This window comes from Suricata suricatta, chromosome 15, assembly GCF_006229205.1.
Source record: "Suricata suricatta isolate VVHF042 chromosome 15, meerkat_22Aug2017_6uvM2_HiC, whole genome shotgun sequence".
Taxonomy (NCBI): Eukaryota; Metazoa; Chordata; class Mammalia; order Carnivora; family Herpestidae; genus Suricata; species Suricata suricatta.
The window spans coordinates 71,314,207-71,341,425 of record NC_043714.1 but is presented as its reverse complement, the minus strand read 5'-3'; the positions used below and the strand labels follow the sequence as shown (position 1 = coordinate 71,341,425).

At 51.8% G+C, this 27,219-nt stretch overlaps 1 protein-coding gene across 2 annotated transcripts in view; it reads left to right on the top strand.

Moving 5' to 3' along the window:
* Positions 1 to 27,219, top strand: part of ZFAT (zinc finger and AT-hook domain containing) — a 179,126-nt gene that overhangs the window by 27,402 nt on the left and 124,505 nt on the right. For both annotated transcript variants that reach the window (XM_029923577.1, XM_029923578.1), the window contains exons 2-3: positions 1,306 to 1,482; positions 14,632 to 14,883. In XM_029923577.1, the coding sequence (XP_029779437.1) occupies positions 1,306 to 1,482; positions 14,632 to 14,883 (429 nt within the window). The remainder of the gene's footprint in view (positions 1 to 1,305; positions 1,483 to 14,631; positions 14,884 to 27,219) is intronic.

Here is a 27,219-nt window from a genome sequence, read left to right as displayed (position 1 = left end):
GAGCCACCCAGATGCCCCTAAAGTAATAACATTTGAGTGTCGGTCTGCTTTTTTTTTTTTTTTTTGCGCCACCAATTCTAACCAGTGTCAGCGATAAAAACATTGCCCCTACTCCCACGGGTCCCCCCTCCCCCACCTTCTGTGCCACCGCTGGTGCCGGCCTTCATACCAGCAGGGGCGAGGCCGGTGGGTGGGTACAGTGGCAGGGGCGGGCAGGGGTGCGGAGGGAGCCCTTGGGGGCTGTCTTCTGGTGGCTTCAGGTGATGTAGGAAGTGAGGTCCACGGCCAGATGGGAAGATGGGGGGTAGGAATGGACAGGTCTGAGACGCTTGTTCCCCATCCACGGAGAGCGGGTGGGCATCGAGAGGCACCGTGGGGCTAGTGATGGCAGGTGAGGGGGGCGCGGGCACGTGGTGGGGGAGTGCTGTGGTTTCCCGCGTGCTTGCTGCATCCCTGCTGCGGAGGGGGCCTTGTGTCCTGCTTCACCAGCAACCGAGGGATTCTTCCTGCCCCTTGGAGTTGCCCCCGGGTTGTAAGCGTTCGGGGCTGAGGTCAGGAAGGCAGTCTGGGTTTGGCTTCAAAGGTCTTGTGCTTTCTGTTGTACCAGTTCCTCTTGCCATTGTTTAAAAACAAACTCTAGCTATTAATTATTTTTTGATCGCCAACTTAATATTCCTTTACGCACCTACAGTGATCTTACTTGACTCCAACGTGAGCGTTTTCCCAGTGTGTCCTCCTGCCTAGTCTCATGGGATGAACTCTAACGGACTCTTAGTAACTATTTGTGAATGGTAGTACTGTTTTCAAATAGGAACTAAGTAGCTTAAAAAAATCAAGAGATTCCTATTCTTCTTGCTCCCAGTTCCCGCGCCAGCCGGGGGAAGGTGTTTAGATCTAGGGAAACGCTCCTGTGATCAGTTTCTCCTTGCAGCTAATCGGAGGGAGCCGCGCCCGAGCATCTCGTGGCTGTCCGTGCGGTGCGCTCATCTGAAGGCTGGGCTTTGCTCTTTCACGTTGCCGTGTCGATGCCAGAATCCGGGCTGTCGGGTTTGGGTGACCGGGGTCTGTATCAGACACTATCTGGAAGGGCAATGGTTTTGAATTTCTGGAGAAAGAATTTTCTGGCAACTGAGGCCCCCTGAAGTTAGAAGTGTGCTTGGCAAAGTATCCCCAAGAGGGACACAATCAGTTGGAGGCTGGCCATTGCTCGAAGGGCAGCATTCAGGGTCTTCCTTTGGGGACTGGAAGTGATCATTGTTTTCGCTCAGATGACGTAACACGGTTTGCTTTCTTCCCCCTTCGCAGAGACCACGGCCATCTTCATGTGCAAGTGCTGTAACCTTTTCTCGCCCAGTCAGTCGGAGCTGCTCTCCCACGTCTCTGAGAAGCACGCGGAGGAAGGGGTTAATGCGGACGAGATCATCGTCCCCCTCCGGCCTCTGAGCGCTCCCGAACCCGCCAACCCACGCAAAAGCGGAGATGGTAAGGGGCCCGGGGGTGGGTGAGGGGGCCACGGCCCCGGAGGTGCCTGCTGGTGACGATGGTGGTGATCTGCCCGCCCGTGCTTCGGTGCTGGGTTTCTGTTTGCTGGGCATAGGAACCCAGAAAGGTCACATCTCCAACAGTTAACGATTGTCCAGTTGTGGGTCTGTTCAAAATAAGATTGTGCTTTTTAAAAAAAAATTTTTAATGTTTATTTATTTTTGAGAGAGAGAGAGAGAGAGAGGGAGCATGTGAGCAGGGGAGGGACAGAGAGAGGGAGAAGGAGTCACAGAATTTGAAGCAGGCTTCAGAATTTGGGCGGTCAGCACAGAGCCCGATATGGGGCTCGAATCCACAAACCGTGAGATCATGACCTGAGCTGAAGTCGGATGCTTGACCGACTGAGCCACCCAGGCGCCCCTGTGCTTTTGACTTCACCGTCAGGGCCTGGCTCCACAAGGAAGACGGAAGGAAGGAAGGAAGGAAGGAAGGAAGGAAGGAAGGAAGGAGGGAGGGAGGGAGGGAGGGAGGAAGGAAGGAAGGAAGGAAGGAAGGAAGGAAGGAAGGAAGGAATGAAGGAAGGAAGGATTGAGTGAATGAAAGCATGATAAACAAACCATGCGTTTGCTGTCAGCCGAGCCTCACCGTGCTCACCTGACAAATGAAGATAAACATGCCTGTCACGGGCTGGGCGCTAAGGGTTGAGTCAGAGGCTGTGCCCGTGTCCCCTTGGATGACGCCTGGCACAGGAGACAATAAAGGGATGCTGTGACAACACGTGATTAATGTACAAGAAGATGTGATCTGAGACCCCACATTTCTGGGCTGAGCGTGTAGACCTGGAACAAGATCCCAGCTGCAGAGCTTTGATCCGCACAGACTCCGTCGGGCTCACAGTCGGCGTGGGAAGCGAGATCCATCTTGTCTGCGGCGTCCAGATGTCTCCCACTGAATGGCGTCAGATACGGCAGGTGGATGGATTAGAGGAACCATCTAGGCCCCGTAATTAGGTCCCCACAGACAGAGACCGTGTGTGATCCAGGAGGAGGAGCTGCAGACAAAGCGGGGAGTAAAGCCCCCACAAAACCACCATCACATGATGAGCGGCAACAGCCGGTCTCCTGTGCAGAAGTGCCGTCCGTGGCCATCAGTGTTCCGTCACTGGATTCATTAGCCACACAGATAACCAATTGCTCTTTCCTGGGGATATTCAGGCTGGCATTTCTAAATAGGGCGGCTTATTGATCATCTGTCTGGCGTTGTTAACAAGGAGAGACTCCAGACAAAAAATGTTTTGGTTAATGAGTCCCTCTGGCTGCTCCCAGGGAGCTCAGAGAAATACGCCTGACAGAGGAATAAGTCGCTGAGAAGTTAGAAGTTCTGCTCGTCCTTGTTAGTGGCGGAAGATGAAACCGAGGGAGTCCAGTGCCTGAGACCAGCGATGGCGGATGAGCAGGAGCAGGAGGATTTGTGTCCTCCTCCCCAGCAGCCCGCAGAGGTGTGTCCATGGTGTCTCGGCCCGGTCACTGGCCTCGGGGGCTCTCCCCACTTTGAGAAAGCAGGACTGAGGTGGGACGCCACAGCTGATCACATCTCAGCCGACAGTGCACGCTTGATTCTCTTTGCTTTGTGGACGAGCAGGGAGGTTATTTTGTCATTAGGAATGTACCCAGTAGCCTGATTAAAAACGGGCAAAAGACCTGAACAGACATTCGCCCAAAGAAGCATACAGACGACCAACAGGTGCATGAAAAGATGCTCAGCGTCACTGCCCACCCGGGAAGTGCAGGTCAAAGCCACAGCGAGACACCACCTCACGGCCCTGGGAACGGCTGTCCCCAGGAAGGCAGCAGGTGCTGGTGAGGATGGGGAGCAAAGAGAACCGTGTGTCCTGTCTGTGGGAATGTGAACTGGTGTAGCCACTATGGAAAATACTTGGGAGGTTCCTCAAAAAAGCGAAGGTAGAATTACCATATGATCCAGCAATCTCACTCCTGGAAGTACATCCAGAAGAAATGAAGGATCTGGAGGAGATATCCACACCCCTGTGTTCATTCCAGCGTTATTCACAATGGACTGTCAACAGATGAATGGATAGAGAAACACACACACACACACACACACACAGGAATATTATCCAGCCTTAAACAAGTAGAAAATCCTGCCTTTGCAACATGGACGAATGTGGAAGACACTATCCTAAGTGAAATAGGCCAGTCCCAGAAAGATAAATACTGTATGATCTCGCATATATGTGGAATCGAGAAGAGCTGAATTCATAGAACCAGAGAACAAGAGAGTAGAGTGGTGGCTATGGGCAGTTGGGGATGGGAGATGGCAGTCTAGAGGGTACAGATTTTGAGATGAGTAAGTCCTGGCCATCTGATGTGCTCCATGGGGATGATAGTGAACAGTACTATATTACATACGGGAAGTTTGCTGACGAGTAGATCTTAAGTGTTTTCATCAAAAGAGGAAAATGGATACTATCGTTGATTGCGGTGAACATTTCAGTGTATACGTACATTAAATCATCTGGCACACCTTCAAAAAAGCATATTGTATGTATAATCCAAGTATATGCAATTTTTGTCTGTCATTCATGCGTTAGTAATGCTGAAAAAACAAAAGAATCTGCCTAATGCCAAGGCCTTCACAGTTCAGCCTTGCCTCCCTCTGCCACCCAGCCTGGGAGTGAGTAAGACTCATCTGCCCAGACCCCACTGGAGGACCCCTGATCACTTCCACATTCCCCACGCTGCCTTCCTGTTTAGCAGTTTGGATGCCTTCTTGGCCTGGGGCGCCTCGGTGCCTCAGTCAGTTGAGTGTCTGACTCTTGATTTCGGCTCAGGTCATGGTCTCAGGCGTCATGAATTGGAGCCCTGCGTTGGGCTCTGCACTGAGCCTGGGGCCTGCTTGGGATTCTCTCTCCCTCTCTGTCTCTGCCATTCTCTCTCTCTCAAAAATAAATAAACTTTAAAAAATAAAAAGATGCTTTGGCTTTCCAAAGAGTATGGCTTCATAGATGGATGGAACCAAAGGTTTAATCAGGAACTTGGAATGATGTTGCTATGCCTGTCTCTGGGGTTGAACATGTGTAGACTCAGAAGAAGGGATAAACTCTTTTGTAAATTCATATGGCAGATAGAAGTCACGTGGGTTAATGTGTCAATAACTTTGAGAAAGCTTGTTACAAACCCTTAATTCTATTTTTATTCAACTTTGCTTATTAAGATTTTCTTCCTACTAAAATGAAATGTGAATGAGGTAAAAGAATTTGAATTTTTCATTTCATTTATAAATAATGAACAAACGATAAGAGAGCAGATAGGTCTTCTGGAACTCTGTGTGTCACTGTTTTATGACATATGCGCGTGCTGACTTCCACCAGCCTTGCCCTCATTACTGATGTTACTGAGAGAGATGGCTGTCTGCTCGGGAGGCCATCCCGGGCACCCCTCTTCCTAGGGGTCCCTCTTCTGTTCGTCTCCCTGATAGCCCGCCCCCCAGGCCTGTGTCCCCTGCTCACCTGTTCTGCAGTCGTGGTCCGTCACTCTGTGGGGATGACCATGTGTGGGTGTTTTTTTTTCCCCCTTCATTCTATTAACGTGGTGATTTACGTGGATGGGTTTTCATACCCGGAGTCACTTCCTGGGATCCATCCCACTTGGTGATACTGCATGGTCCTTTTTAATATGCTGCTGGAGTTGGTTTGCTAGTATTTTGATGAAGAGACTTATGTTTAGATGCAGAGATAACAGTAGGATCATTTCTCTTCTGATGTCTTTGGTTTTGGAATCAAAATAGTTTCTGGCCTCACAGAATGAGCTGGGAAGTGTTCCCTTCTCTCTTTGTTTTTGTTTTGTTTGTTGGGTTGTTTTTTTGAAGATTTTTGCAGCTTGAGTGTCAGTTCTTCTGAAATGCTTGATAGAATTTACCAGTGAAGCCCTTTAGTTCTGGGCTTTTCATTGTTGGTGGGAAGATTTTTGATTACTGATTGAGTTTTTTGATTGTGATAGGTGTCCCAATATTTTGTTCTTCTTGAATTCTTTTCAGTAGTTTGTGTCTTTCTAGGAAAATTTCCATTTCATCAAAGTTATCTGATTTGTTGGCATGTAATTAATTGTTCATTGTATTCCTTTAGAATTTTAAAAAAAACCTTTTTTTTTGGTACGGTTAATAGTAATATTCCATCTTTCATTCTTCATTTTAGCTATTTGAGTCTTCCCTCTCTTTTCTTGGTGAGTTTAGCTAAAAGTTCGTCAGTTTTTAAAATTTTATCTTTTGTTTTTCTTCTTAATCTCTTTACACTTGTATTTTATTTTTTATTCTCCTGTTTGCTATGCATTTGGTTTGCTTCTCTTTTCTCTGGTTTCTGGATCTGGAAGAGCAGGACCACTGATTTGAGATCTTTGTGTATTTCACATAGGCACTGACAGCTCTAACCTGCCTGTGAAGACCACTGTGCCCTGTCCCTCGAGGGCGCGTATGTTGTGTTTTCCTTCGGAGCATCTCAGTGCATTTCCTAATTTCCCTTATGATCTCCTCTTTGACCTGTTGGTTATGTAGGGTGCCGTTTAATTCCTACGTATTTTTGAGTTTTGCAAATTTCTTTCTGTCTTTGCTTTTTTAAATTAAAATTTAATTGAGATTCATTCCTACATTAGATGCAGGATGTAGAAGACAGTGATTATATATTTTTATACATTATGAAATGATCACCATGGCGGCCCTAGTTAACATCTGTAATTATTTGTGACTGTACCAGAGTTATGACAATATTACTGATTATATTTTCTATGTTATATTTTTCATCCCCGTGACTTATTTTACACCTGGAAGCCTGTGCCTCTTAATCCCCTTCCTGTATTTCACCCGTCTCCCCGGCCCTCTCCCTCTAGCAACCCCCAGTTTGTTCTCTGTAATAATGAGTCTTTCTTTTCTGTTTGTTCTTTTGTGTTTTAGAATCGATATATATGTGAAATCATATATTTACCTTTTTTTTCAGATTTACTTAGCATGATACCCTCTCGGTCTGTCTGTGTCGTGAATGGCAAGACTTCATTCTTTTTTTTTTTATGGCTAGGTAATATTCTAATGTCTGTGTGTGTATGTCTATGTGTGTGTGTGTACACAGATACATACACATATTACATATATACACATATATATGTACACACACACACACACACACACACACACACACCCCGCATCTTTTTTAAGCATTTGTCTATTGATAGACACTTAGGTTGCTTCCATATCTTGGGTATCGTAAATGCTATTGCAGTGAATGTAGATATGCATGTATCTTTTCAAATTAGTATTTTTGTTTTCTTCAGTACCTAGAAGTGGAATTGGCGGACCATAGGGTAGTTCTTTTTTTTAATTTTCTGAGGAGCCTCCATACTGTTTTCCAGAGTGGCTGCCCCAGTTTGCCTTCCTACTAACAGTGCACGAGGTTCCTTTTTCTCCATATCCTCGCCAACACTTGTTGTTTCTTGTGTTTTTGATTTTAGCCATTCTGACAGGCATGAGGTGTAGTTTTGACTTTGCATTTCCCTGATGATGAGCGATGTTGAGCATGTTTTCATGTGTCTGTTGGCCATCTGTAGGTTTTCTTTGGAAAAATGTTCAGGTACTCAGCGTAGTTTTTAATTTGGGTTTTTTGTTGTTGTTGTTATTCACTTGAATGAATTTTTATTTCTAATTTCAGTCCACATACTTTGTATGATTTCAGTCATTGTACATTTATGAGACTTGATTTATGGCCTAACATGGGGTCTGGAGAATGTTCCATGTACGACTGAGGAGAATTTATGTTCTGCTTTTGGTGGTGTTAGGTTTTTCGGGTTTATGGTGTTGTACATGTCTTCCATTTCCTTGCTGATGCTCAGATTTTATAATTGAGGAATGTGTGCTCAGAGACTAGAGGAGTTACAACAACACACTCAAGGTTTCCTAGTTAGTAGGTGGGAGGGTGGGATTGGGCCCAGCTGCTCTGATGGTAGTTGCTTGTTCTTATACTGCTCTGGGTATAATCAAAGTAGCTTACTACGAAGCTACTTTAAGAATTATTTTCCAGGGCACCTGGGTGGCTCAGTTGGCTAAGCGTCTGACTCTTGGTTTTGGCTCAGGTCATGATCTCACGGTTTGTGGGTTCGAGCCCCACTTGGGATTCTCTCTCTTTCTCTCTGCCCCTACCCCACTTCATGTGGACACTTGCTCTCTCAAAATCAATAAATAAAAACTTAGAATCTTCTGAACCCTGGTCAGACGCGTTATCCATTGCACCACTGGCCCCCTCCAATAAATAAAAACTTAAAGGAAAAAAGAATTATTTTCCTTTATTAACTAATTTACTTCTGACCTAAATTTTTCTTGAACATGTTTTCTCTCTCTCTTTTTTGGTGTACGTATACTGGAAGAATAGTTGCCTGTACAGTTTAATTTTTAAAAGTATTTAAGACTTTAATTAAACTCAGACACTTAATATGAGCAAATTTCTTCTAAAGTCTTTAATTAAGAACTCCAAGTCTTTCTTTTTCTCTCTGTGCGAGTCCATACTATTTGAGGCTTCTAGAAGCTTAGTTTCTCTCTAATGATTTCTATTCAGGCTTAACCTTCACAATTCATTTTAAGTTGAGAGATACTTGAAATGGTTTAATTAAACCTTTAACTGAGCAGTAATTGATTTATTATTTTGGTCTCCCTTTATAACATGAAGGTTCCTAAATCCTTTGGTTTATCTTATAGCCTTTTAATCTTTTTTGCTCATGTAGGAAGTAGACTGCTTTAGAACCTTTCATTTTCCTAATCAAGTCTCTGGATGTGGTCCAAGAAAAAACTGCCTTGTGGAGGGAGAACGTGTGCGTGTGAGCGTGTGGTTGTGTCTGTGAACGTGTGTGGGTGTGTGTGGGCGAGAGTGATGGGTGAGCATGTGCCTGTGTGCATTTGCTCATCCTGATGGCGGCCGGGTAGGTGAGCTTCCTGGAGCTGGAACTCACGCAGGGGCCCAGAGAGCCTTGTTTGGGCTTTTCCGTTTTCTCCCCCTTTCAGACCTTTCATCGAAACTCTTCTTCTTATCTCTTCCTTCCCTCCCATCCTGCTTTAAAAAAATTGTTTTTAATGTTTATTCATTTTTGAGAGAGAGCACGAGTGGAGGAGGAGCAGAGAGAGAGGGGGACACAGAATCTGAGGCAGGCTCCAGGCTTCAGGCTGTCAGCACTGAGTCCTATGTGGGGCTCAAACTCATGTGAGATCATGACCCGAGCCGAAGTCGGACACTTAATCAACTGAACCCCCCAGGCGTCCTTCGCTTCTTTCTTCAGTAGCCGTGCACCTGTTACCTGCCTGGGTGCCGTGCTCGGGGCAGGGTGCAGGGCGCAGGGGCCGCTGTTCCTGGTGGCTGTGAGGTGCAGCAGCACTTCTCTGGGCTCAAGGACAGGCTGCTGCAGACGGGGTCACAGAGTCTAGTTTGAGGGTGAGAGGAAGCTTCCCACAGGAAGTTGGCATCAAACTTAAATGTCTGTGACGTCTTTTCTGGACAGCTACCACCAAAAAGTTCGTGCTGAGCGTCCGTAGGCGTGTTGTGCTTGCCGTTCCAGAAACCACTGAACCCTGAGCCTTCCCTTGCTCTCTGGTAGGCAGTGTGGGAGTAAAGAGCACCCATCCAGGGTAGACTTGTTCCAGCTGTGGAGCTTTCATGTGACAGCCAGGGCTGTGGCCAGCCCACGCATGCTTTTGTGCAGATTACGAAAAGGAGCGCTCATTCTGGGCTAGTGAGTTTTTCATAACAGGCCTTCTTTCTGGGTGAGCCCGGACAAAGTGCGATCAGGGCCGATGCAGCCGGGACCACACAGCCCACTCGGCTCGTGGAGCATGGCCCGGGGATCGGCCCCCGCCTGCCCTCCGCGGGCATGGCTACAGAGACCCTGTGGTGGCCTGGGGAAGTGGCTCTTGTCATCTGTCAATGGGAGATAAGATGCCCGCCATTATTTCTGAAGAGGTCATGGGACAAGTACATGTTAATACCTAATGCCTTGGTACGTGGTGAGGGCACGAAGCACCTCATGGCCCCAGAGTCAGAGCACCCCGTGGCTTAGCTGTGTGGGGCGCTCTGAGGCAAACGGGGGACTTAAAGCCTCACTCTGCCTCTTACTGTTTTCTGTGCCTCGAGGCAGATTGGCTACCGATCTGGACCTCAGCATCTTTTTCTGTAGGATGGGAATAACACCAGTGGTTCCCACAGACATTTGACGGGGAAATGCACGTGAAGTGCTCTGCGTGGCACCTGAGCTCCACGTGCTTAATAATCACTCATTGTTGCTGTTGTTTGTGTGACATTTCCACATCGTTGCTGGTAAATGCGCGGGGAACATGCTCGGGGTGCCTTGTCTCCCTGGTGCCTCGTGTTACAGGGCCAGCCACAGTGTGTCCCGTGAAGGGGACACCGTGCTCCCCTTAAACCTAAAAGGCTCACACTCCAGCATTTCTGATAAATAATTCATCGGCTTCCCGTTGCTTCCTGGGCTCATTGGAAGGAAATGTCAGGGAGATTGACTGTCAGGCCCAACAGTGGTTAAGAGTTTCAGGATTTTCCAAATTCTTGAGTTGGAGAGACATGATTGAGCTTCGGAGTGAGGGCTTCTTCCCTAGTCTTCAGCACAATGAAACGCAGATGCCCCGAATTCCCCACTGGCTTTCTTGGTGCATGAGAAACTTTAAAATGAAGAAATCAAGGGGAAAGAGCTATAACGAACAAGAGCAGGTGGTACTGAGGAGTCACATGATCCGACGGCCCTCTGGTTGGGAGGGTAATAGTTCCTTCAGGGAGACAGTCCATGTCAGAGCATGAATAAGCAGCTGGTGTTTATCAATCACCTTCTAAGTACTATGCTCACCATCTTAATGAATTGCTTTTATTTATAAGTGACTATAGACAGTTTTGTGTTTATTTTTCATATTAGAAATGGAAGCTCGGGGGATCGACCTCACGGCGGCCTGTCTCCCACCTGGGGTTCTCTGCACTGCACACAGTGGCACCTTTAACGTTCTGAGCACCAACCCAAGGGCTACATGACTCAGTGGAAAGATCCGGGCCAGGGAGCGGGAAACCCGGACCCTGCTCTGTGAGCACGGCGGCAGGTTCTGGAAAATGCATGAGTGCCTTGAGCCTTTGAGCCCCTCCTTTCTTTTCCTATTGAGGAAATTACATTTGCTACATCCATCTCTTAAGGCTTTTATGAGGATAAAATGAGATAATAACTGGGAAAGTGCCTTGCACACTTGAGTGATGTACAAATAAAGGGCTCACATTATTAGATTCTTAGTAACGTGGAGCTATTTTTTCACGGTGCCCATGTTGTCTTCTGATTGAATTTAAAAACCCTTGGCTGCTGTTTCGTGTCCCTTGCTAGATTTGGCCTTGGATTCTCTGGCTGAGGAAGCTGTCCCCCAATTATGGCTTTGGGACAGGGTTGAAATGATGCATGTTGGCTCCCTCCTTTCTTCCTTTTGGAAACTGTGGACACAGGAAATGGCCTCCTGTCATCAAACAACTGATGAACGTGTACTTACTTACTCAGTGGCTACTATGTCTTCAGCTCTATTTGCGATCCTGTGGGTCCTGGGAATTCCACCTCGGACGTGTGACAGAGCTGGGAAGGGGGCACACGCAGTTCGGAGGCTTGCATGCCACATGTGCCTCATACTGTTGATGCGAGGCCAGCTGGGGAGGCTTCCTGGAGGAGGACCTGAGGGTCTGAATTGGGGCCGGGGTCTGACTGGGGTGCAGGAGGTAGGCACAGGTAGGGAGAGGAGTACAGGTTCGAGAAAAGAGACTGGGTTTATCTCTGCAGATTTCGGGAGGTCTAGAACATTGCCAAGCAGTTGGGAGAGAGCGCAGCTGTGTGTGCATGTGCCTGTTGAGCCAAGTGAGAAAGGGCTTAGAAAGCCAGGTCTTTGTGTTGTGAACGATAGAAAGTTCTAGAGCGAGGGTGCAGCAGTGAGACAAGGGGTGGAGGCAGAGGAGGAGCGAGCAGGAGGCTGGAGGCCTTGTGAAGGGATCTAGGTGACAAGGAACAGGGAGGGGGTTCAGGGGGCAGATGTCCTTGGAACAGACCACAGAGACACTGGACAAAGGGACTCATGGAGGAGGAAGGGGACGGAAAGGAAGCCCATTCCGAGGTCTAAACCGCCAGGTTCCAGGATTTTGCCTGCCTGAGCCGCGTTCTCAGCCCTTCCGCAGGGCGGGGCCCGGGTTCTCAGCTCTTCCGCGGGGCGGAGCTGGGTTCTCAGCCCTTCCGCAGGGCGGGGCCCGAGTTCTTAGCCTTTCCGGAGGGCGGGGCCGGGGTTCTCAGCCCTTCCACAGGGCGAGGCCGGTTCGCTGATTTCCAGCCCTTCCGCAGGGCGGGGCCCAGGTCCTCAGCCCTTCTGCAGGCCATCCCTGGTTGTTTGCCGCTGCTCGTCTCCAGTGCTCTTCAGTTATTCCAAGTTCACTCATGAATATTTCATCGTTTGCTAACTAATTGGTCTTGAGCATCTGCATTATGGATGTGGCAAGATGTAAGATGAGTTTTGTCACCGTCATGTTAGAGGTTTTCCAAGGCTCTCAGGGCTGATTTCATCTCTCCGTGACAACCAGATCACGCACGGCTCACCAGTTTAATCCACCGGGATTTATGGGTACTTGCCGTGGGGGATACCACGTGAGGTGCTGGGGGAGGGTAACAGGCAGTCAGGCCCAGGGCTCTGCCTGCAGGAAGTCCCTCACGCACAGACCACTGTGAGCAGAGCCTTGGCATCCCGTGGTACCATGGAGACCACTGTCACGTGTTGTGACTCGTATTTGAGGAGGGGAGGCTGGAGTGAGCGTGCGAACCCCAGGTGAGGGGTACAGTTGCCACAAGACTGCTGACCCCAGCCACAAGTTCTGGGGGGTCCCCGGACCGCTCTCACTCTAGCCAGCTAGCTACAAATCCGGGGGACCCCAGGGGTTCTTTCAGCTCCCGTAATTTGCTAGAATGACTCACAGAACTCAGGAAAGCGCTATATTGTGATTACCATCTTACATGAGAAGTGTAGGAGTCAGAACCAGTCAAAGCGATAGACGCAGAGACCAAGTCCGGAGTTAGAGGGTTCAGTCACCCTCCTCCCCCTGTGGGGTCTCGGAGGCCCTTGCCTTCTTCTGGCTGTCACATGTGACAGGACCCGAGTATTTCCAACCAGGGACGCTCACCCCAGCTTTCACTGTCCAGAGGTTTTGTGGGGGCTCGGTGACCCACTGCCTGCGGGGCTGGCCACCAGTCCCATGCTCGTCCCCTAGGTTCAGATGAAGACCTCTGTTTCTGGTTCCTCCAGAGGTCAGAGCCAATCCAACTTGTCGCAGGGCCCGTCATAAGCCGCGCTGTCAGGCCAGGCAAACAGGCAGGACCTTCCGGGGCCCGGAGGTCACCCCCAGTAGCCGAGGCTGTAGGCCAGACGGCTTCTCTACACGCCTGCGTCCTCTTACAGCGTTTCAGATGGGGAACGTCAGGCCATCCCGCGTGGCAGGGTGCAGAGTCCCTCTTTGGGGCTGGGCTCAGGCCCCAGGTGGCCGTCACCGTCCTGCAACACGGTCCCGCAGCTCAGCCGATGTGACACGCGCGCGGTGCATGTCTCCTGGCCTCTCCGCCACTCCTCTGCTGTTTGTTTATTTCCTCTGGTCTCTGCCTTTGCCTTCCTGTTGTTCAGTGCTTTTCCCTCTCCAGCTCCCCCGGCCCCCATCTCCAACACGCCCCCGACAGCGGGAAGGCGGTGACTGTGCGAGCGCCACGGCCCTGGCCCACGAGGCCGCTGGTGTGGCTCTCCGGTCCCCGCCGACCTGGCCTGGCCCTGCTCCGCAGAAGCTCTGCCCCTGCAAGGAACCCCCCACCCCCCACCCCCCGCCACCAGGCTCTTTCCGTTCCCATGTGCCATCTCCCCGAGTTCTTGGGGACCCCGCATCCAAGCAGGCGCCTTTGTCCAGAGCCCACGTTGTCAAGATGCTCGTTCCCTGCAGACTCTGCTCCAGAACCGTCCTGCCCTCCTCTCCCTCGTGGTTCTCCCTGTCTGATCTGGGAGCACAACAACGCACTTAACACGTCCTCACGGGCGTAGCCGTGGGCAGTGTGGGTGATGCTGTCCTGCACGGGGAGAGGCCCTGCAGACACCGCCGCTCCGTACATGGCCGTGTTCCCGGGGGCGGGGTGCGGGGGGAGCCTAGGACCCCTCCTCTCCTCTGCCGCCCAGATTCAGAGGAGAGGACGGCCAGAGGTGCTGTATTGCGGCAGGTGCCTGGCGTCGGGGTGTCACCTGACTGTGCTGGCTTCCCGCGTGGCATCTCTCAGGGTGCCTGTCCTGTGACATCACCTGAGACCGCGCTGTTCCGCCGTCACATAAGCAGCAGCAGGATGCTCCCTGACCCCACTCGCGGTCTTCCTTCCTGCCTTCCTGCAGGGGATGAGTGCCTTAGAAACACGTGCTCATTAAGAAGAAAGACAAGTTGAAAAATGACGTGAAGCTTGCTCCAGAGCAGCTCTGAGCCTGCCCCCTAACTCACTAGGTCACTAGGAACCTTGAGCAGTGTTGCTATTGTCTTTAGTCCTGTAATTGGTAGATTTAGATTGTAATTATTTTTTCCCTGTTTTATCAGAACAATCGGGCTGTAATAATTTGGAAGCCTTGACATAATCGGAACAGTTGTGCAGCTCATTACGAGCGTGAGAAGCAACGGGGCCTTTGAGAATTCGTTGCAAAGAAGTCCTTAAGCGCGTTCTGAAGAACTGGGTGTCAGTGGGGCTGCCGGTTCACTAGGAGTCTGACTTGTGAACCAGATGACTGCTGGTCACAGCTCAGAATCATCCCCACTTTACGAAAGAGGCATGTGCACGGGTTTTGATGGTATCGTAATTTTAGGTGGGAATATTAGAAAATCGATTCTATGTTAGCACATGGATGCAAAAGCATGAGCACTAAAGGTACTGTCTGCGGCTGTTAATTTCTGGAACTGCTTCAGACATTCTGTTTTTAATCAAACCTGAAACTGAGCACATTCCCACATTTGGAAGTCGAGTGCGTGCCCTGCACTGTCGCCTCCCGTGACGATGTTGTGCCCTCTTGTTTCCTTGGTAGAGTTTTCGGTCATGAAGAGGAAGAGAGGCAGGCCGAAGGGGTCCACAAAGAAGCCCAGCGCCGAGGAGGAACCCGCAGGGAGCACCGCCAGTCCGCGCGAGGGCAGCCCGCCGGCCCCCGAGGAGGGGAGCAGCCTGGCCCCGGGCAGCTTGGAGTGCGGCCAGTGCCGTCGAAAGTTCTCCAACCCGCGCCAGCTGAGGAAGCACGTCTGCATCATCGTGCTGAACTGGGGTGAGGAGGACGGAGAGGCAGGTACGGTGCCCACGGGCCGGTTCCTTGGGGAGACGTGTGCCTGCTGACGTCCCGTTGTCCTGGGTCACATTACATGGAGGTGGAGCGCTTTTATACGTGTCTTGCCTCTCTGGAAAAGTCCCTGCTGGTGAACTGATCCCTGGCACTGTCCATGATGTGTGAACTGAAGGCATCCGGTAGGCGGTGCCCATGGAGTGGGAGTCACGGGGCACGACAGTGGGCGCTTTGGGCTCTGCAGATGGTAAAACACGGTGTCCCCTCGGTGGGCGGACATCCTGGGGAGGACAGCAGTTGTGCATCCCGGATGTTAGCAGGGACTGGACCCTCGGGGGTGGGGGGAGGCAACCTTCTGACAGGGGGTTAGGAGGGAGCCTGCTGTCACGGTGTTTATGGCATTAACGGCGGGGAGGTACGAGCAGAAGTGCAGGCCGTAGGGTGCTCGGAGGCCCCTGTGAGGGGGCCTTGCTGAGCCAGCGGGGGGCCGGGGGCCTGGCTGTGGCAGGCATTCTGGAAAGAAGCATTCTGATTAAAACATAGGCTTTGAAATGTGGCAGCCAGGGTTTGAACTCCTCCAGGCCTCACTACCTTCCTTCTGTCTCAGTTTTCTTATCTGTAAAATGGGAATAAAACACAGCACCGTCTCCTATGGTTGCTTTGAGGATTGAATAAGGCGGGATTTACAAAGTGCTTAGAACAGTAGCCGCCTGTGAACAGTGCTCAGCAGACATTCGCTGTAACTGTTGCTCGGCAGCAGTGCAGGAGCAGTACTAATGTTGTCCTCCTGCCTGCTTTACACAGGATAGCTGACAGATAATCAGATCATTTGTCCAGGGTGCTTCCGTTAGCAAAGGAACCTAGCCTTTGAACCTCAGTTCTCAAGTCCCTTTACTATAAACACCTCCCAGCAGCAAAGCAAGATCATTGGTGTGCAAAACCCTAGCACAGATCGGGGGCATAATTGAGTGGCTCATCACCTGATATTTACCAGACATCTAGGCTCATTGCCAGCATCTGTGCAAACTGTAGAAAATATCAAAGTACTGTCCTTTGAAGAATGGCCCTCCAGGTCATCATGTGAACCCTTTCTAGGCTGCACGAGCTAATGCAAATAATGGACCAGTACTCAACAGGATAGGGCACCAGGAAGACTGCTGTCTGTGGTGGTGCCCGCATCTCGCTGTGGGAGACACGTAGGCAGGGGGTGCCGTGGCTTCAGAGCCTGATGCCCTTTTGGCGAATACAGATACTTTTAGAAGTGAGATGGTTGAGGGAGGAAGGATTAGGATCCACCTCGCTGCCCTTGACATGCTGATTTCTGGTGGATCTGTCAACCGCTGGCCCTGGGTTATGGGGCTGTCGCCTTCCCCCAACCCTGTGCACACCCTACCAACTCTCTTTTTCTCACACAAGTGGTTAATGGTGGTTGCATGTTGTCGTTTGTTTGTTAAGTCTTTTCCTTGAATCCCAGTATAGTTAACGGTGTTACGTTAGTTTCAGGTATGCAGCGTGGGGACTCCGGCACGCCCACACATCATGCGGTGCCCATCACAAGTGCAGCCCTCAATCCCGTCACCGTTCCCCCGTCCCCCCCCCCCCCTCTCTGGTAGTCGTCAGTGTGTTCTCTGTAGTTAGGAGTCGGTTTCAGGATTTGTTTCTCTCTCTTTTTTTCCTTTGCTTGTTTTGTTTCTTAAGTTCCACATATGAGTGAAATCAGGTGGTATTTGTCTTTCTCTGGATGATTTATTTCACTTAGCATAATACCCTCTAGCTCCATCCATATTGTTGCAAATGGCAAGGTATCATTCTCTTTTATGGCTGACTAATATTCCGTTGAATATATACGTATGTGTATGCGCGCACACGCACACACGCACACGCACGCACACACACACGCACACGCAACACCTCTTTATCCAGTCATCAATTGATGGATGCCTGGGCTGTTTCCATAGTTCGGCTACTGTGGGTACTGCCGCCGTCAACACAGGTGTGTGTGTCCCTTTGGATCCGTGTTTTTGTACTGTCTGGGTAAGCGCCCAGCAGTGTGATTGCTGGATCACAGGAGGGTTCTGGTTCTGACTCTTTGAGGGCCCTCCATACCGTTTTCCAGAGGGGCCGTGCCATCTGCGTTCCCCACGTCGCTTGCATCTTCAGGAGAGGGGCCGTAGTGTTCTGAGCAGCCCTGTTTTCACCTGCCCGAGTCCCGAGAATTTGAATCTGTCGGGTCATTCAGGGCTGTCTTCTTGACGCCCTGTTTTGTTTTTGTGCCTTCACATGATTTATCCTGCCAGCCTCTGCGTGAGAGACCCCTGGGCTTTCTGTACAGTTACAGCTGGGACTCAGGAGTCTCCTTTGCAAAACATTCCTGCTGCTCGCTCCAGATGTCAGACCTGGACCTGACCTGGATGCAGCCCGAGGAGGGAGTCAGATCTGGGGAGTGTCTGCATTGCCCTCAGGGTTTTCTTCCCAAAACAAGGGTTTTCAGTATCTCCCCTTCAGAGTAAGGGGCGAAGTCCTCTCCTGGGCCCTGAAGGCCCTCTTTCCGTGGAGCTCCACAGCAGTATTTTTCTGTGTCGTATTGTTCTCCGCTGATGAAATCTAGGTCATTGCCAATCTGCTGCTGTTGTAAATAATTGCTTTCATAAATACTTCCGTGTGTGTGTGTGAGGGGGGTACCTGTGTATTTGTGGACCTACGTTGTTACTTTCATAGGACAAATTCCTAGAAGTGTAACTGCTGGGTCAGGACTTACATGTTGCCAAATTCCCCCCCTCAAAAACTCACACCTATTCAGATTCCAGAAGTATCTGACGGTACCTGTTTTTTCTTTTTAAATACCTGAAGCGATGCAGAAAGTGCTCAAAGTAACAATAATCCAGAATTTCACTGCGCGTGTATTGACTATACACCGTAGAAGAAAGAGGGGCCAGAGTCTCCTCTGTTCTGTGTACACATGTGTTTTTTAGAGATGGGGTCATACATCATGCTCTGTGATCTTTTTTCATTCACTAACGTAGTTGATAAATTTTTCATGTCAATATTTTTTTATCTAACAAGCTGCTGTCTAGAGCTTTCTGAATACTCTGTATTTACAGCTGTTAGTTCCTGTCATCTCGTAGCAACTGTAAGAAGTACACACTATGGTTACTCTCATGTTGTAGAAGAGGATACTGAGGCACAGAGAGGTTCAGGAGTTTGCTGAGATCACACAGCCTGTGTGTGGTTGGTCTGGGTTCCGCACCCGCACCCACCACAGTGTGGCAGCTGCGTATGCTTCCGGACCCAAAACAGTCAGTAACTGCAGGTTTTTGTCACTTTTAAAGGACACTCGACATTTCATCGTATGCATGGGCCATACATTTTCCTTCATCAGTTTCCTGTTGATTGACACTCGTTTGTTTTTCATTTTTCTCCATGATTAAAAACAAAACAAAACAAAACCTAAACACTACTTGGAGGACACCTGAGTCAGTTAAGCGTCCAACTTTTTTTTTTAATGTCTATTTATTCTGAGAGAGAGTTGTAGTGGGGAAGGGCCAGAGAGAGAGGGAGAGAGAGGATCCCACGCAGGCTCCGTGCTGTCAGCGCAGAGCCCGACACAGGACTCGAACTCATGACCCTGAGATCAAGACCTGAGCCAAAATCATGAGGGGGACCCTTAACTGACTGAGCCACTCAGGTGCCCTCAGCATCTGACTGATTTTTGATCTCAGTCCAAGTCTGGATCTCAGGGTCATGAGTTCAAGTTCAAGCCCCCCACTGGGCTCTGCACCTGGGGTGAAGCTACTTAAATGACAACAGTCCCCAGCCGAGTGGTCTTGAGCATGCCTGTTGATTTTATTATTTGCACTTATGCTATTATTATCTCAGACAGATACCAGTTATGTAATTGCTGGGCCAATCAGCGCGCAGTTTACGCTTTGTCAGGTATGCGTGTTGTGCAGCTGCCTGGACGCGGCGGCTGTCATGTCAGTTATTCCTGACTCCGGGCCTTGTCCTCCTCCCCATCTTGTCCTCTTTACCTGCGCTCGGTTGGTCCTCGTCCTTGCCAATCCCTCATGCCCGTGATTTCCTTTAATCCCTCTAATTAGCATCTGTGTTGTCAGGAGCAGACCCTCTGGTCTGGGATTTGTGTTTTGCACGTCACTTGGGGTCTTCCTCCTCTGTGCCCTAGACGCGCTCCACCTTGGGGCTTCAGCATGTGCTGAGAGTATTTTCCACGTTCATCGTCGGCTTTCCGTCTGAGGCCGCCCTTTGTTGTCTTTCCCACTGGGCTGGAGTTTAAATGTCTGTGTTGTCACCACTGTCCAGTGTTGCTTTTAGATTCCTTGCCCTTTTCTTCATTGCTTAGAACACTCACCTCTTCCCCAAAGTAATAAAACATGTGCTTCTCTCAAGTCCTCTGTTATTTGTATGGTTGTATTGATTACCTGTGTCTTTGATCCATCCTGAAATTGTAGTTTTGTAAAAGTTTAAAGTAAGACAGTTATGTATTTGATCAGTAAGCATGGGCAAAAGAATTATGTTTAATAAGTGCAGTTTGGTAGATAAACTATTTCACATTGTAGGGTCCACAGAGGAAATGATAAAGGTCTGGCGCAAAGTCTGAGAAATACTTGCAAAAGTAAAACTTCATATTTTGAAAATAGTTATGGATTTATAGGAAGCAACCAAGATCGTATAGAGAAGTCTCGTGCCCTTGACCCCGTTTCCCCTCAGGGTTGTACCGAGTGTAGCCACACACGTGCAACAGAATGGGGACGCGGACAGTGAGATGGCGTGTGTGGGTCCGTGTCCCGTGTCCCGCTGGGAGACGTGTCACTGCACCCCCAGCCCAGCAGCCCCAGATCTGTCCTCCAGCTCTGAAATGTGGCCATTTTGAGAATCTTCCATCAGAGGTGGTGATGGTCAGGCAGAGTCCCGGGCCTCTCCGTGGGAGGGCTGGGGTGCCCTCCCACACCTGACCCCACCCGCCTGCCAGCGTGCTGTCCCACGGCCGTGTCTTAAAACAGGCCTCATTTCTTCTCTGCGGATGCAGATTTTATTCCTTTCAGTGTCCCTCAGTGAGCTTCCCCTCTACCCTCACGAGAGCGGAAGGCTCCACCCCGCGTGGTCGGGCTGTGCACCCTCTGCTCCGTGACGGCACCTTCAGTGTCGGACTTGAGCTGTCCTTCCTCACGAGATCATCAGCCGGTGCCAGTAATAAGCCCTAGAGAAACGGCCTCGTGTTCCATTGCTTTGAATGACCTGAAAGGACTTTGATTTAACAAATACCAAATGGAAAGGTAGAAGTTCTGGGGGTTTTCCCCTTTCCGGCCCCGTTGAAGCCTCTGAAACGTGCGGCAGTGATGCCCAGCTGCCCTGTGGCTGCTGTCCTTGCGATGGCTCCACCTGCTTGTTTCCTGGTTTGCCAAGCACGGCATTACAATTTGGAAAATTCTCGCATAGTTGTTCTAATACACGGTCTGCAAAGAGCAGTTTAGTGACATTTCAAACCATTGACCTTGACTCTTTAGCTTGTTAAAACAATGGCAGGAAAACAAAATGAGCCCTTCCCTACCCTGAAACACAGTGAGTTAAAATATTCAACGTTTGTTTATTTTATTCTGCATTTGAATAGTAAAAGAAACCTGGAAAAGAGATTTTTTTTATGCCATTATGTGGAACAGCTGGTGTTTTTGAAAAGCAGTTTGCGGCCTACAGAAATCAATATGTCAACTTTGTAAAAGTGACTTCTGAACCTCTCTAAGCTTGTTATTTCTGGGGTCATTTTTGGCAAGGAGAGTTGCAGAAATGGGCTCTTACTCTGGTTACATCTGGCCCAGAGAAGACAGGGCGTTTATTTTAAGATCTTAGGTTTTTAACAACAATACTTCAAGTGCCTTCTCCTGCATTTGTGTTTGCAGAACGGCTGCCTTGGGGATGGCTGCTCTGGTTGAAAACGGGCTTGGCTGAGTTCTGTTTGAAAATTTGCAGGTGGCAAGGGGGGGTGGGGGGGCAGTGTCAGCCTCTGGAATAGAACATTTTCCTCCATGGAAAGCTGCATAATGGCACCGGCTGGTTCCTTTCACGGCCTGCACACCTGGCTTCACGCGTGCACCCGACCGGTGACTGGAAGCCTGGAGGTCGTGTCCTTCAGCGCGCTGGGAAGTGCGTGTGTGTGTCCTGGCACTGTTAATCGTCCGTCCCAGTGACACCCTGTGCTCCCAACGCCCCCCTCCCCTCCAGCTGCTCTTGCCCTGCCTACTTGGTGAGCTTCTGTTCTTTCTGTCATCACGTCACTGCCTGTCACTGTCCTCAAGTCTGTCCTCGTCCTGGAGGCCAGGCCACACCCTTACAGCGGGCCTCTCCCAGACTGCAGCCCCTCACAGAAGCAAGGTCGAATTCTCCTTCGGACTCCATACCTGCTGCAGGTCCTTAGGGGTTCTGTGCGCTCGGGGTCCCGGATGGAAAGAGCAGCTGCCCCCCTGCCCATGGCTGGTCACTGTACAGGAGGGAGAGGAGGAGAGCCTGGGATGGCCTCATGTGACACCTGTCATTTCTACCTGTGCGTTGCATGGGCCAGAACGGATGTCCCGGCCCCAGCGACATCAAGGGGCCAGAAGGGGCCCGGGGTGGGGGAGAACAGGAGATGTTTGATGATGGTCACTAGTGACTGCTGCGTGGGCTCCCATCTGCTTCCATGGACTCACCCCCCAGCTGGGCTCTGTGACCTGCAGAGGCCCTCCTTGCCCCCCTCCCCAGCTCCAGATCGGTTTGGGTGACCCACAGGCAGCCTGAGCCCTGCAGCGGGCTCGGTGCCGAGCTCACTGCCTAGCTCCTTAGAAATGGCGCCCCATATTCCGACTTGGTGACTGGCCCCACCATCCAGATGTCACCTCTCACATAGGCCATTTACCACGGTCAGTCGACTTTTCCTGTGAAATATCTCTCCGATCCTTCCCTCCGTCCGGCGGCTTTTCGTACGGGTCAGGCCCCCTCATTGCTTGCACAGACTCTTGTCACGGCTCTGGCCTGCCCCCTGCTCCCGTCATCCTCTGTGTTCATGTGTACATGATCGCATACACGTTCCTGGTAAATACTCATTTTTTACCAGTAAGTTGTGTTTTTAAAACTTAAAAGCCATCTACAGTGTCCTTACTATAGGCCCATCACTGTTCTGTCTTAGAAATGTTAACTGATTTCCTCTTCATTAAAAACCCGCTGAGGTGGTTCCTGTTTCTGCCCTGTTTCACAGCTCTGGAACCGTGGTGAGCACCCTCCCCGGGTTACTCGGCGTGAGGGGTGGGCCTGGGATGGGAGCCCAGCGTTCTGGCTCAAATACACGCTTGCTGTAGGAACATGTTTACAGACATCATACAACATGGGATTCACGAGGATGCGGTAAGAAGGGGGAAGAGGAATTCTGCCATTTCCTCCCCGGATTTCAGCGGACTGTTCCAGGCTTGCCTTGGGTGCGTGCGCTCTGGCTCTTCCTGCTGCTGGGGCCGAGGGCACGCTGTGCACACGTGTCCCAAGGACGGGCCAGCTCGCCCGCCACTCTTCTCGGACAGTCTGAGCCCCACGGACGTGCTGGTTGTTTACGTGCAGTCTGAGAGCTGCCCCCACCCCGGCCCCTCCCTGTCGCCATCTGTGACTGTCACAGACTTCCAGCGGCCCCAGTACCCTGCACGCTTGGTCTCTTGTACGTTGTTCCCTCCGCCCTTGGGGTAGCCACACTGGCCCCCGGCCCCTGGGCGCTCGCACAGCCCTTGGCCTTTGCACGCCCGTCTCTTCCCTGGGACGCCGGAGCCCTCTCATGTGGGCGTGCCGGCAGACACGCTCTCCTGCAGCTCCTGGCCGCATTGCCGCCATCGCAGGCTGGCTCACACGCTTGTCCTTGTCCTTGACCTCTGCCTCCCAGCGGCTCAGGCTGCTTGCCCCACGACACACGTGTCTCCTCATGTTAGGAAGGTCATGTGTGTGTGTCCCCACATGCTGATAGCTGACCGGGTCCCAGGCTGTCCCCAGGGCCTGGTGCTGCACAGGGCATGGAATCCATCATAACTGGTCTTTCTCTGCCAAAATCTAGAGCCAAACTCTGCTTCTTTATGGATTTGGCATATGCAAGACCGTGTTACAGTGTATTTCATGTGGGTGTGTCATTTCGTTGTTCTGCCTCTGTGTTTAGAACAGTGCCTGGTACAGAAGGCGTGCTCAGTAAATGCACGGATCCTGTAGAGTTCGAACTGGAACTATAAAGTGCCTAACGAGTGGGAAACACAAAGTTACTTCTTCTAACTCCCATGTGTGTTTCTGCGTGGTCTGGGCCAGCCGACCTGGATGAGGCCTCGGCACACACTGCTGGCTGCCTGGCCGGTGCACCTGCTGATGGTCATTTCTGCACTCTGTTCTTTACATCTCTCATTTTTGCACCTGTATTTGATGATTGCCTGTGAAAGTTACCTCTCAGTTGCTGGTGCTTCCCAGTCACATGGACTAGACACCTGAGCCACCCTTAATTCCTCTCTGACCTCACCCCAGACCACACTGTCATCCAGCCCTGCTGGCTTTTGTGCTCCCCACATCCTCCCTGAGCCACCCTGGGGCCCAGAGTCTCCTTCCTGACTTTCCTCCTTGCCTCAGGTCTAGCTTTCTCTTTGTCTGTCTGTCTGTCTTTCACTGGAGAAATGTGCTGTTAACAAACAAAATAAAGCACTATGTTTACAGTCATAAAACTAGAGGCAGCCTGGAGAGAAGCTGGGCTTGAGGGGAGGTGGGGGATGCAGGGAGAAGATGGGGGCAGGCACAGGCACAGACCCCATATCTGCCCCTGTGGGTCTGGGGTTCCCTTCCCTTCTGATCCAAGGGCTGTTCTGGATCTTTGGAGCCAGGTGCCAGTGGGACCTCCCAGGAACTGTTAGCCGCAGCCTTTGGATCAGTGGCTCCCTTCTCCACTGGCCCCCCAGCCCCGCCCATTCACAGTGCAGTGTCCAGCGCAAAGGTGACCTGGTGCTTTCCCGTCGGGCATCCTCCTGTGGCCTCCCTGCCCCTGCGAGGTGGGGTCTCCCACTGCCCTGAGACTTGATGCTGCATCTGGGCCACTGCTCTGCACGCTTGTGCCTACTTGTCCCCTGGCTCCTTTAGGGCAGGCACCGTTCTCTTCCTCGGGAGCCCCCTCCACCCCCTGCGCCAGCCAGCTCTCGCCCTTCGGGGCCACACCTGCTGAACAGCAGCCCAGTGAACATGCCCGAGTGCGGCCTTCATTACTCTGGTAACTTCTGATACTTGAAGTCTAGATGGGTGATAATGGGCTTGTGATCAGAGTTTTTTGGGGGAGGAAGAAAGCATGGGACCTGTAGCCGGGAGCCCATGGTAGCTCTCTTGGGCCCCAGAAGTGAGTGTGGGTCAGGCTGCCAAATTCTACAGATGTGTGTTTACATGCTCACAGGATTTCCAGAGGCGAGCTAATCCAGAACTTCCACAGTCTGTAGCATCCCAGGCCCAGGTCAGCAGGACCGTGATGCCCACTGGCCCGTAGCTGGGCTCCACGGAGATGCCTCCTCTTGCAGCGCCAGCTGCCAGGGCCCTGAGCATCTGTTCTGAACACCACCCCCCCCCCCTCAATGGACGCCAGGGTGGGGCAGCCATCTCCCCGCAGACGAAGAGAAAGAGGCTCTTCCATATGGAGGGAGCTGTGCAAGGCCCGCTGGTCATCACCTGAATCGCTTAGACTTCTGAGCTCAAGCTCTGGTCACTTGGACCAAGCTGTCCTCTGGGATGCCGGTCCTCTGACTTACTGCCCTGTTCCGGCCCAGAGTCACTTGCGTTCCGACCTCCCGTCCTGTGGGAATTAAGTCTCCAAGTGTGAGACATGAGTCAGCAGCGGAGCTGGTGCTGTGCATCCCGCTCTCCCTCCTCCTGACTTGCTGTGTTTCCTTGCGTTTTCATGCTGCGGGAGGAGAGGTGGAGGAGGGACAGACAAAATCCCACCTAAGCAGGACGTTAGGCCGGGACTTTGGCAGGAAGACTTGCTTTTTGGCGTCTTTGCGGCCTCCTGGGCCGAGCTGGCTGCCAGCAACTGCGCCGAGGGAGCCGGGTCTCCCGTGTCCGGGTGGAGGGCACAGCCCCGCGTGTCCTGCTGTCTGGAGCGCGGTGGGCTGCCTGCCGCGTCCTGGCGTGGACGGACTTGAGAGGGGGTGATGGAGGCGTGGCGTGTGGGCTTTCCTGTTGACTCCTGCTTTTCCCCAAGACAGGGAGCTGCTGTGCCTTGTGACCCCCATTTGAAGAGGAGCTCGGTGTCTCCTGGGAACCCCCCGATTGCTAAGAACGGGGTGAGTGGCCAGACTTCCTGCCGGGCCTGGTGCTGGGCTAAAGCAGAGGGCTGAGACCCTGCGGCAGCAAGATGCTCTTGTCTGTTTTTCCCTCCTGAGGCCTGGGCTTGTGCAGTTGTTTGGTACCAGGCCAGACTTTGGGGATCAGGGTTGAGTAAGAGGGGTCTCTTCCTTTGAGCAGCTGAGTGTCTGAAAAGGAGGACAGAGAGGTGAATAGATCACAGACGATGGTGGAGGGAGGGGCCGAGCACATGCAGAGGGACCACATCCCGGAGGGCTTCCTGAGGAGGGGGCCGTGAGCGCCACGTTGGAGGATGACTGGGCATTTATGTGTGCGGAGAGGAGGGGAGGGAGATAGGCATTTCCTCTACTGTGCTTCCAGCACGAGCCTGCAGGTGCGGTCGTGTAGCGAGACCTGGGGTCACATGTCCTTCACGTGCTTCTCCTCGTGGCTGGCCCTCCGTGGGGCCACTGCTAGGAGCCGGCGCTTGCCTGCCTTTCCTCCAGAGCAAGGCAGCCGGGAAGATGCGAGAAAGCCTGAGGGGAAGCGCAGAAGCAGGAGTGATGCACATTCAGCAGGTCCCGTGGAATTAGTGTGGGCTAGTAAGTGTCCTAAACTGCTGTCGTAGCAGAGTGCGGAGTGAACTGGTGCCAGAGCCCCGGAATATAATCCCTCACCAGTCCGCTATTCTGACGACTGTTCTGAGCTTTTTATTAACGTGGCTGATAACGCCTTACTCTCTAGAGTGTTCTGAGATTTAATTAGTTCTTGGGCAATTTCGAGTAGGTACTCTGGAATGTTAGTGCAGTGCTAATTATAAACGAGGGCATGTGAGCTGGTTTCTTCACATGTATGACTGCACGTCCGCTGAACTCTTCACCCGCCTTTCGCCGAGTCAGCCTGCCTGGCGTGAGTGTCATTGCACGCGGCAGGTGCTGTGAGGGCCTGTGGGGAACTGAGGGGCCCAAACAGACACGGATCCTCCTGCTAAACGTGGAGTTGGGAAGAGGAACAGTATCCCTCTCAGGATTCTGGGACAGGAGGGGATGGCGAGCAAGGAGATCTTGTGTCAGAGGGGCTTAGCTTTTCTTTGTAAGGTCAGAGAAGCTCCTCAGAGTCCGGGGGGGCGTGTGAGTGTGTGTCTGTGTGTGTGTGTGGCATGTGTGGTTAGGGGATGTTTTTGCAGCCCTGCCGTGGGTCCGTCGTTGATCCGCAGAAGCGTTGAGTATCGGCTGTCCACGTACCAGGCGTGTGATTGTTGCCGGCAATGCAATGGCAAGAAAACAAGTTGATGCAGGAAAGTTGCTTCGAGTTCAGTGGTGCAGCAGAGAAGCAGACTGGCCCCGGCAGGTGTGCGTGAGGAGCACCGACCGAGGTCACACGGGGTTGGGAGGGAGCTCAGAGGAGCGGGGGTGGCAGCCGCCCGGGAGGGTGGGGTGGCGGTCAGGGAGGGCTCAGGCAGAGGTTCGAAGGCCACATGGGGCTCGTTCAGAGGAGTGGGGGTGGAGGTGGAGGTGAGGGCAGGGGAAGAGGAGAATGCAGGCAGAGGGGCCCCCCAGCCCCACGTGGTCGGGGGAGAGGGTGTGGGGGCTGGCTCAGGGGTCCCAGTGAGGCTCTAGAGTCTCCGAATTCAGTAGTGGCCGTGAGAGTGGAAAGAGGGGACAGAGTCCACAGCTCTGGTGGAAGGGGATTCCCAGGGCCTGGGCGGAGGTCAGATGGGGCGAGAGGAAGAGGGAGCGAGGGGGCGGTGGCCTTGGTTTTGGCTTGGGCGCTACGGTGGAGGATGGGCCCTGCCAGTGGAGAACCCCAGGGGGAGAGGACAGTTCCTGTGGTCGCCCGTTGAGTTTGGCAGACGGTGGGTGTCCAAGGGGATGTTCTCCACCTGCAGAAGGGCCGGAGCGCCAGCCCTGGGCCATCAGTGGGGGGGGGGGGGCACAGGTGGGGCGGCCCTCTGGGGACTGGGCGGAGGTCCCTGAGCAAGCCCGCCTCTAAGTGGGAGGAGGGCAGGTGAGCGATGAGTGC